Below are 11,311 nucleotides of genomic sequence, written 5' to 3'. Positions count from 1 at the left end.
GATGCTTCAAAACATCATAGAGTCGTTCAGAAAGATGTGCCGTGGGAACTAGGCTTGGTGTTGGCTACTGGTTAAGCCTAGAATATTTTGGTAATTAGATAGTGTCAAATGGCTCCATATGCATTGCTAATAAATCACCCAGTTCAGCGCACACACTCTGACAATGCAGCTGTAGCCAATTTGAGCTAATTTTGGAGTGTTTTGTCAAATTGAAGTCGGGAGTGGAGAAAGAGTCGACTCCAACCGCTCTGATAGCAGGAGTCGGAGTCGGATTCAACTCCCAAAATCCCGGAGTCATTCACCACTACTCTTAACTTGCAGTTGCCTTGGTAACCAAACCCATACTGAACCATTAAGCTGGCTCATACTGTGTATGTGGCATTTGGATAATGAATGAGTAGTGGGTGTGTCGTTATAGTCCCCTGTCATGACTAAAATGATCAAACATCTACGTATTTTTCCTGTCTATTGATCTTCAGTAAAAACAGCCAACGACTCCTGACATTGAGTTATCTGAATAAATAAAGGACAAGATATTAAATCAATCTGTCATTGCTTTGCCAAACAATTGGCAGACAGTTGTAAGCCAGTTATGGGAGTTAGGGCCCAAATATGATATTTTTGTACAGATGTATTTTTTAAATCCCCAGGTAGTGAGATATATAATCGATAAACCAATATATATTAAGTTAAAGGACTGAAAACTAAATACAGGAAGACACATATTGCTTTCAATTGACATTCTATTCAAGACATTTGGAGATGGCGCTGTATGTATTGAATTATCTGACCCACCGAAACAGTGTTGTGAGGGAAGCAACTGAGTATGCATAAATTATGATGTCTAATTTTAGATACAGTTTTTACATTCTTTTTGTCATGCCAATGGAAAAAAAGCAGAGGTGTCACATCACAACTGTCACAGCACGTCTCCAGTGTTAACCAGAATATGAATCAATTATTACACATCAGCACATGACTACCGAACCAGTCCAGTTAAGCTCCATTTTTTTATTGAGACGGTTGTTGTTACTGTTGTAACTTGTGTTTTTCAATGCTTCATTTTTTTTTATTGAGACTGTTGTTGTTACTGTTGTAACTTGTTTTTCAATGCTTCATTTTTTCATTTTCCTAAAATGCCAATAAATTGTTAACAAACTTAAAATAAACTGCTAATAAAATATTTATATTATGTTACATCATTTTCTCATCTATTTTGACAAAACTTGTGTGAGTATGAGATGAGGTTCATTGAGAAGATGTTTTCTACTTAAAGCAGTAGATGGCAGTAAAATGTGGTACAGTGCGGAGGGTGAGGGTGGAAATGCATCTAAAAAAAATGTGTGTGTGTGTACATGTGTGTACGTGCGTGTGTGTATGTGTGTGTTCGTGTGTGTACGTGTGTGTTCGTGCGTGTGTTTTCATCCATCTTATCTTTGGGATCACTGGAGGGCAGTGCTTCAGAGCACATAAGGACCCTCTTCTCCTCTACCCTGTTCTGATGTTGACAGCCATCAAATCAACATCTCCAAAATCACCACTGAGTCAGAGTTGGGACTCAGAGGCTTGCAAACAAACAAGAGATAAAAACAAGTAGCAGAAGAGAGCTGGGAAGGAAGATGGCAGAGAGATAGTATATGGGAGTGAATAAAGGAGAGGAATTGGAATGAGAGATGTACTGCAGGAGTGAAAGGGGGAGAGAGGTGGTGTCTGAATAGCTTCAGTGTTAGCATGGCAGATGGAGATGGAGTATGTATGGGAATGTTTAGATGCGCCTGGAAAGAGAATGTATGAGAGGGAGAGGAGGAACCGGGCACACAGGGTGTGTGTGTGTGTGTGGCAGATGTATGAGTATCAGGAGAGGGCGAATGGCTGATCTTTTAGTAACACATGAATGATTTACCAGGCTCTGTGGAAGAGCAGGGATTTCACATCTCTCCATGTACTCTCTTATCTAATATCAGACTTTTTACTATTAGTGTACAACAAATTGCCTCACCTTTAACACAATCACGCCCACATGCATACATTCTCTCTCTCTCTCTCTCTCTCTCTCTCTCTCTCTCTCTCTCTCTCTCTCTCTCTCTCTCTCTCTCTCTCTCTCTCTCTCTCCATCTGTCTTTCTCCCACATACACATACACACACAGTTATTGTGACATGAGCAATTACACAGAGATCTTTACAAACTTTGTACCAGAAAATGGCAGTTATTTAATCCTGTATTACTAAAAATATTGTGGCACAGAGGCCCTTTAGTGGGCTATTTTGGCTATATTCTGACGCATCATTGAAGTAGTGAAGTGTCATTAGTCTTACTCTGAAGAAAACGCACATAGGGAGCCATGAGAGGATGCAAAAGCCTATTACCAATAGTAACATATTACTGTAGGCCTATGCTGGTAATGACTAGGTTCTGCTCAGCATAGCGGTTTGCAATTAAAGTTATTGATAGCGCAGAAAGCCAGCGCCCTCTGGATTTTCTCCAGCTGAGTCATGTGCGAAATGAATCGGCTTTAGGAAATTACTTTAACTTCCCTTCACTGTGGAAATTTTGGGGAATGTTTACAAAGAATAGAATTTACATCAAACCAGTAATCTGTATAGCCATAATGCCTCAAAACCAATAAGAAAAACAGTTCAACAATTGGAATTAAAGCCATTGATGAATGCATATCATATGCACATAACGATTTCGTTCAATTGATCATTGCAGACCATATTTCAATCAAAACGTTTTTAGAAACATGTACATTTTAAGGTGCCGATGCTCTACCCTACATTTGTCAATCGCCTAGAATGTGCATCAAACATTGCGCGTCGGCACAAGAGCGCCCCTGAGACCCACGCGCGCTCATAGCCTACAGTTCACAGATTTGCCAGGAGTCCATCTCTTCGCATATCTCTACCACCACTGGTGTGAAGTTACTGCGACTGTTACCATAGTGGATTACAGATGGGTAAAACATTGAAAATAGTTTGATAAATGCACTTTATTTATTTGTATCACATGGGATTTTAGAAAGTGCGCAGCGGATTGTTTTATTGGTTTTCCCTGAAACGTCGGGAACAGAACACAGGCAAGTGGAAACTCCTTATACATATCAAGTATGTGTATTGAAGACGTGTGGAATATTTTACAGAGACATTGAACTGTCTATAAAGATGTTTTAAAAGACTCGAGTTCGAGTAGGCAACTCTTCGTCATGGACGCGTGAGGTGAAGCTACACGGTGCGGTGATCTACGAGGGACACTCGGGCAAAATCTATAGCCTAAACCATCCTCGGGCTTTTAGGTGTGGTCTGTACAGGGCAGGGGTGAATACTTGGACCTCTAACTATGAAATGAATCAGTCTTCCAACGTCTTCATTTAGGCTTTTCCAAAGACACATCTAGTTATGGGTTGAGGAGGATGAGGTGGAGACTGCAGGGATAGTCTATGTGGGAGGGAACATGGAATGTTTTCTATTATATAATCTTTGACAAAACTGCTTATTAGTGGGAGAACATAACAAGCCAATTTCCCTGACCCCGTTTTCCCTCCCCTTTTCATCGGGGGAGACAGAAAACTTTTTGTGATCATTAATAATTTTGGGGAGAATCGACCTGTTTTCAGACAAATTGGCTGTTGAAATGATAACACATCTTGACTGAAGTTGACAAGGAGAACACTGGGCTCTATGACAAGAGTCACTGGTGTGTATTATTTTTTATTTCGCTGATCTTGTATTACACAGTAACCCCCTCTGTCTGCCTCTCCACAGGAGAGGGGAATATTGAATTACCAAGATGGCTAATGTGCATTTATTGTTTCAGATTTCAACTATACCTCTCTGTCTCTTTTTTCTCTGCCTTGATCCGTCTCTCTTTTTTATTGTTTGATTTTGGTCGATCATTTGGAATGACACCTGATGCCCAAGGCCCTGGATTTCCATCCTCCATCGTCCTTCAAGATGCTGAACCTAAAGACACTAAGCCTTCAGCTAACCACACTCAGTTGTACCCCTTACTTCGTTTTTCGCCTTTGCACTGTTCTCTTGGTGAAGCCACCTTTTGTGGACGTAGAACAATTGCAACCAACCCCATGTTGCTGTGAGATACTGTGATATGTAATCGTTGGAGAAACTGTCGACACGTCGTTGTGTCCCTTGCCGTCTCTGAATCTCTTTAAAGGCTTTTTTTTGCGTAAAGTGGAAAGGGACAAAAACGATCCCCAAGTTAATTCTCCTCCAGCCCCCCTGTCCGTCTTCCCCTCTCCCCCCCACTCATCAGGGCTGGTGGGGGGGGGGTGGGATCTGGAGCTCCAGGGTCGTAACGGCGGAGGTGGTGTTACCCTGGAGCCTCCTTGTAGCAAAGCCTCACATCATGGAGACCAGTCCAGAGAGCCCCAACCGGGCCGTGGAGTACCTCCTGGAGCTCAACAACATCATCGAGAGCCAGGCCAAGCTCATGGAGACCCAACGGCGGCGCATCGAGGAGCTGGAAGGTCAGCTGGACCGAGTCAGCCAGGAGAACCAGGACCTGAGACTGGAGAAACCCACTCCTCCACGAGCCCCGGAGCTCCCCGAACAGAACCACAGCAACACCAACCACAGAGCAGAGCAGCCCCTCTCCCTGCCCATCCACCCTGGCAGCAGTAGTGGAGGTAGTGGCAGCACCCCCAGCCCCGTCACCGCCCCACCCCCTGTGGTGGTACCCCCTGCGGGGCCGAGCCGGGAGAGACGTTCCCACACCAGGCTGACCCGGGGCATGTCCTGTGGCTCGAACCCAGCTGAGCGGGAGCAGCAGGAGAGACTGGACCACACAGACAGCTCTGACACCAACAGCTCCACCATCCGCAGAAAGTGGGTTCTGTTTCTGTTTCTCTTTTGTATAATTCCCATGTTACCCCCCAGTGCATTCTTTCCACAACCCACTGAAGCATGGGTTGCTTGATGGATATGGTGTTATGATTTTATTCCCTGACTGAGGAAAACATTGTCACTAATTGTCACTGTTCCTTGATGGTAGTCTCTGAGCATCAGCTGGATGTTACCAACATGCCCAAATTATTCATGCCCAATATGCCCCCTGTGGCGGATCTTACTTAATCTGGCTTAAAAGGAGTTGGCATACTGTTCATTTAATTGTGATCAGAGAAACAAACAGCTCTGCCACAGTTATATAACTCCTCTGTATTCCTCAGTGAGTGACATCACCACTGAGTAAAAGTCAAGGGATATTTGCATCCAGATCACATTAGTTTGAAGGGAAGTGATGTGCTCACTGGAACCACACTGTCTCAAATAGGTGTAGCTGTGTTCAAGGGGTGAGTGTCTGATATACCGAGGACTAGAGGATGACTACATATTGATGAAGCTGCTTGGAGCTTTGCTTTGTGGATCCTGTGTGTACTCAGGGGGTCAGGGTTTCATTTTACACAGGCTGACCGTTGCTGTAACACCTTCTACCTGAGTTTTAGTTCAGCCAGTGCAATGTATAGTCAGTGCATTGTGTGTTCTGGTCAATGCAGTGACTTGCGTGTTTGTGTGTGTGCCTCTTTCTGTGGGAGTTCCATTTTATGAGTGTGCTGATTTTGTTACCGGGGTTGTGAGATCTGTGTGAAGGAGTGATTTCTTTATGCTTTATGTGTAGGAGTGGGATGTGTAATGTGTGTGTGTGTGTGTGTGTGTGTGTGTGTGTGTGTGTGTGTGTGTGTGTGTGTGTGTGTGTGTGTGTGTGTGTGTGTGTGTGTGTGTGTGTGTGTGTGTGTGTGTGTGTGTGTGTGTGTGTGTGTGTGTGTGTGTGCTCGTATTTGTGTGTGTGTGGAGAAACCATATGAAATGATTATGCTTTGCTCAGTGCCTTTGTCCTTCAAAATCATAAAATTATAGCTTGACGCCCACGTCTGCTCAATAATGCACTTTCCTTTAGGTTCGTTTCTGAGTGAGAGGTCAGGCCTTATTGGCCATGAATCTCGAGCTAGAGGTCAGGCTAAAGTGAAGGTCTGGAAACACACTTCTGTGGCAAACAATCTAAGCCTCTTTTCAGTTTTACTTCCACACACAGATAATAATATTTGGTCTAATATATTCAGGTACTAGGCATATTATAGACAGATCCCTGTAAAGATACTATTGTATACTACCATATGACCTTTTCTAGCAATATTGTTTTGAAGACATAATAACATCACCAAATCATATGAATCATTACACATTATTTCTCATTTTGCGCTGGACTACGACTTAATTCCCCCCTTTTGACTTCATCTTCATTTATTTGTTCTCATTAATTGGTTCTCAGTCCCTCATCAGATAGATTCAGACTCTTGACTAGACCAAATCCCCTATTGATAGAAACACATATTAGGTATTTATGTGGGTGTTAAGCACACTGATGAATTGCAAATGTAGGACAGTTTGTAGATTCTCCCCTGTTAATGGCAGTGCTTGTGACACATTAGCTCTCTAGTTTAGATTTTAAGCTAATAGCTGTTGTTCTTCAATTTAAGTACCACATTCAATACATGTAGTATACTTAGCTTGGTTGTTAAAGGAATAGCTACTGTTCTTCAATTCAAGTGCCATATTTACAGTAATATGGAGTTGTGATTTATTTGAGGTTATCCTGTGTTGGTTTCTTCTCTGCCCTGACCTTGTCTTCAAACCCTTACCCAACTCACACCATTCAGCTCATTCTCAGGCCACTGGTGAGGCCTGTCATCTGTCAACAACAACCCACTAATATACACAATATTTACATCATCCATGTTTAGGTCACCCTCAGCCATCTAAATATGTTTCAGATCAGAGAGAGAGAGAGAGAGAGAGAGAGAGAGAGAGAGAGAGAGAGAGAGAGAGAGAGAGAGAGAGAGAGAGAGAGAGAGAGAGAGAGAGAGAGAGAGAGAGAGAGAGAGAGAGAGAGAGAGAGAGAGAGAGAGAGAGAGAGAGAGAGAGAGAGAGAGAGAGAGAGAGAGAGAGAGAGAGAGAGAGAGAGAGAGAGAGAGAGAGAGAGAGAGAGAGAGAGAGAGAGAGAGAGAGAGAGGCGGGATATAAAGATGAAGGGAGGGAGATAGAGAAGAGAGCATGGGAAAGAGAGAGAGAGAGCGACCCCGACTCAGCATGTTTCGCTCTAAAAGGGAAACAGTGGAACACACACACTGGTTCACCATCTGTTATCAGGGAGGTAAAGAGAGATGGAGGAAGATAGAGGTAGCGAGCTAGAGAGATGGAGGAAGATAGAGGTAGCGAGCTAGAGAGATGGAGGAGGAGGGAGGGCAGAGCAAAGGGGCTAGGTTTAGAGACTAGGTTTTTGTGGCCGCTTAGTTTGTCTGTTGGAAGAAAATGTACTATCTCAACATTGCCCCTGTGACTGTCCGGTCCTCGTGCTCTGATGTCTAGGGCTGTGATGTTCAGTCGAATGGCCTGACTTAAAGGATGATAAACTATGTCCCTTGTGCTTCTGAACCACAGTAACAACAGCACAAACCAGCCCATCTCTGCTTCCAGCAGCACAGAGGTGTAGCCCAAACAGCTGTCCCGTACTCCATTCCCTCTGCATCCACTAATGGGAAGATGAACAGTGTGAGTTGCAGGCCTTCGGGCATAGCCACAGGAAGTAAGGGTTCTGGGGGATACGTTGAAATCATTTTGCAAAAATTAGGCTACACAAAACAATTTCCCCCAAAACGATATTTGTCCTGTCTGAAGAGACATAAATCAAATCATTTAAAATATTACACCAGAGAGCATCATTTAGCCGCAGAGGATCGCTTCTCCAAAACAATCTGTGGAGTAAGTTTTATCACAAGCACTTACAGTCGGGAAGGCAGCAATTTGGGAAACACGCACTCCAACATAGTGTGGCCATAGATATAATCCATAGAAGGATTTTGGAACCTCGAACCTTAGCACTTTGATTGTTAAACTTTGACTGAAAATATGGTGCCTGACAAGTGACCGGGAAGATTTTTTTAGTTTAACGGACATTTGAGAAATTTACTGGCCATCCATAATGCACTGGGTGCGTAACCCATTGGGGTGTCCACCCACACAGCCAGGGTCGTCAATAAACGAGGGATATAGGTTAAATGAGCCGCATTTACATGTCCTTAAAAACAGACTATAACAAATTACAAAAACACTGTTCATTGTGTTTGGATGTGTATCATATGTGTCACGTTGGTATAAAGAGTCGGGAGACAGGCGCAGGAATGCGTATTAGGGTTTTTTATTCACAGAAATCAAAGCGTGCCATGTAAAGGCACGGGGACGAAGACCAAACAAACACATATACAAAATACAGGGTTAAACCCAAACAAAAGAGCAAATACATACACGGGGTGAGGCCCGAAAACACAGCACAGGTACTCACACGACCAACGGACATTGTAACAATAATCGACAGTCCAATGGAGAACCAAAGAGCACATTTATACAAATCAATCAGTGGGAAATAGGAACCAGGTGTGTGTAATTTGAGGTATCCGTGACAATATGCAAAACTTTTTTGCCTTTTTTTTGTATTGTTTTTTACTTTCCTAAAACAATAAATGTCCACCTCACGGTTCAGCTGTCAGAGATTTGAGCACTAAAGGATTAAGGGCATTGCATGCATAGACCTATAGGCTTCCACTGTATGATATTAATATTACAAAAATAAATATGAAGGAAGAGAAGCGTATGCCTAGCCGCAGAGAGAGAGACAGAGAAATGCTGGCGGTATGCTACGACACCAAGATGCGTTTCTTTAACTTTGTCAGATAGGCTACTGCGTCTGCTATACAGATATAGGCGTTCAGAAGAAGACTCATTTTACATTTTTCAATCCGAATATTTTTTATAAAGATAATCATTATATTGTTAGATTCTAGGAGTATCTCTGGTAGGCCTTAAACATTCTTCCTCACCTCAAGTTCAACTGTCTGGAGTCAGGTGGAGCGCCGGTGTGCACTGCCTTCGTATCATAGGGCTGCAGCATAATAGGCTAATTGCCACACCACACCAAACCTTCTCAAAAGTTTCTAAACGTTTTAGGGTAGTATCAAAAGTAAGTCAAGCCATTGTTTATAGGGGAAAATACGAGCAGGATATTATATCGCTGCAACCATAACATTACAGTTTGAACTTAATTTGGCCATACAAAATGGCTCAACAGAATAAAAGTAAACATTTGCGAACTGGTTTAAGCCTTAACAAACGTTTTTAACAGGCTATATAACAGCAATTACCAAGAAAGGCTAGTGCCTACAGTACCCTTCGCCTCATGACACTCACATGGACTCCATCACCTTGATTATCTTCCCTATATCTGTCACTCCACTTGGTTCTTTCCTCAGGTGTTCTTGACTCTGTGTTCATGTTGGTGCGTTGTTTGTGTTTCGTGTTCATTTTATTTATTAAAACACTCACTCCCTGAACTTGCTTCCCGACTCTCAGCGCACTCGTTACAGTTTTGCATATTTAAAGAATTGCCTTCGATTAATAGATAGGCCTACAATAATAACAATGATATACAATAATAATAATAATGATGAAACAAAGTATTATAAATACAAAAAAAGGAATAAATAAAGTTTTAAAAATGGCATCCTACCTGAATAGTGAGTTGCACAGGAGTAGCCTGCATTTTGGCCATTTGTGTGGTATTAGAAGATATTCTTCTGTCTTCTATCATGTAAAATAAGAGGAATTGCATGAAATGTGTTTATAAAAGGACCCTACAAAAAATGTTTTATCCCCGTGTGTGGAAATTAAAAACCTGTCTTCTCAGCGGTATGCCAACTGTATGCCCCCCCCATCCCCAACTCAAAACCTCTTTCCTTTGGGTTATTGAATCTGACGTGACGTCAATCCCTTCATCTCTCCAGTGGGGTCAGCAGAGTTGAGATCATCACCACAGTCTTAGTCCATGGGAGTGGATGTGTCCCAAATGCCAACATAGTCCCTACATAGTGCACTACTTTCCCATGGTCTGTGGTCAAACTTTGTGCACTGGTGAATAGAGTATAATTTGGGAAGCAGAGAGTTTGTTTGTATTCTGTTATGTAAGTGTGTGTGCGTTTTTGCATGCTTGTGCAAATGTTTGGGAGTGTCTGACTACGTGTGAAATAGAGAAGGAGACCCACACAGAGAGAGTGTGAAATATTAATTAGTGTGACCTTAGTATAATTACTCCTGGCCCAGGGGTGATAGTTATGTGTGTGTGTGTGTGTGTGTGTGTGTGTGTGTGTGTGTGTGTGTGTGTGTGTGTGTGTGTGTGTGTGTGTGTGTGTGTGTGTGTGTGTGTGTGTGTGTGTGTGTGTGTGTGTGTGTGTGTGTGTGTGTGTGTGTGTGTGTGTGTGTGCGTGTGCATGATCTCCTGGAATGTCCATTATTAGACAGTAAACACTCCTGGTTTCTTATGGTTATCATGGTGTCTTTTAATGGGAAGATGTGACCGTTCTCCCCACAGTGAAAGACTTTACCCCTGTAGCACGTGCAGTAACTTTGATCTTGGTCACAATTGCTTTCTCATAACATTTCCCGATTGAGTTGCTGAGTATTGCTTCTGTGTTATATAATAAATAGTTGGAGCTTCCCCTCTTCCTCATTTTCTCATGAGGTTTAGAACCTCAAGTGAGCGTTGTGCAGGTGGTGGCTGTTTTTTACTTTCCTTGCAGCTCTTTATCTCGCTCTCTCTCCTCCCTCCCCCTCTGCCTCTTCCTGTCCTCCCTCCCCTCTCTGCCTCTCTTCAGGGCACTACATGTAGATATTTTCTCTGCTTTGTAGGCTGACATTAATTCAGTTTTGAAATGCAGGGGATGGTTTGGGCTTTTGTTGCAGAGGAAGCTAATTCTGTTGAATCTCTCACACACACACTCACTCTCTCTCTTCCTCTCCACTCCAGCCTTCTCTCTCTCTCTCTTTCTTTTTCTGCACTCCATATTTTTCCCTCCCTCCACCACTTCCTCTCGCTCTCTCTCTCTCTCTCTCTCTCTCTCTCTCTCTCTCTCTCTCTCTCTCTCTCTCTCTCTCTCTCTCTCTCTCTCTCTCTCTCTCTCTCTCTCTCTCTCTCTCTCTCCCCCTCAGTGTTTCTGTTTCTCTCTGCTGCAGATATGACTCAGAGGAGCTGCAGAAATTACTTTTGAATCCTCTCACCCTCCCTCCCATCACTTACTCCCTCTTTTCTCCTCCATCACCATCTGGTTTACCCATTCTCCTTTTTTTGACTGAAGGCATGATAGATGTTGACGATAATCATCAATGATTACATCATTCATTTGATTATCTGACAGAAGCCCCTCAAGCCTCTTTAACATTGAAGTACTGCTGAAAAGTTACTGCTGAAAA

General features: G+C 43.0%; 1 protein-coding gene across 1 annotated transcript in view; it reads left to right on the top strand.

Moving 5' to 3' along the window:
* Nucleotides 1-2,863: 2,863 nt before the first annotated feature.
* The window catches only part of LOC124045928 (IQ motif and SEC7 domain-containing protein 1-like), a 61,885-nt gene continuing 53,437 nt past the window's right edge, over nucleotides 2,864-11,311 (top strand). The window contains exon 1 of the mRNA XM_046365746.1: nucleotides 2,864-4,843. Within this exon, the coding sequence (XP_046221702.1) occupies nucleotides 4,365-4,843 (479 nt within the window). The 5' untranslated portion in view covers nucleotides 2,864-4,364. The remainder of the gene's footprint in view (nucleotides 4,844-11,311) is intronic.

The sequence above is a fragment of the Oncorhynchus gorbuscha genome, linkage group LG10 (assembly GCF_021184085.1).
Source record: "Oncorhynchus gorbuscha isolate QuinsamMale2020 ecotype Even-year linkage group LG10, OgorEven_v1.0, whole genome shotgun sequence".
In the NCBI taxonomy this organism is placed as follows: Eukaryota; Metazoa; Chordata; class Actinopteri; order Salmoniformes; family Salmonidae; genus Oncorhynchus; species Oncorhynchus gorbuscha.
This window is presented reverse-complemented; position numbering and strand designations above follow the sequence as displayed.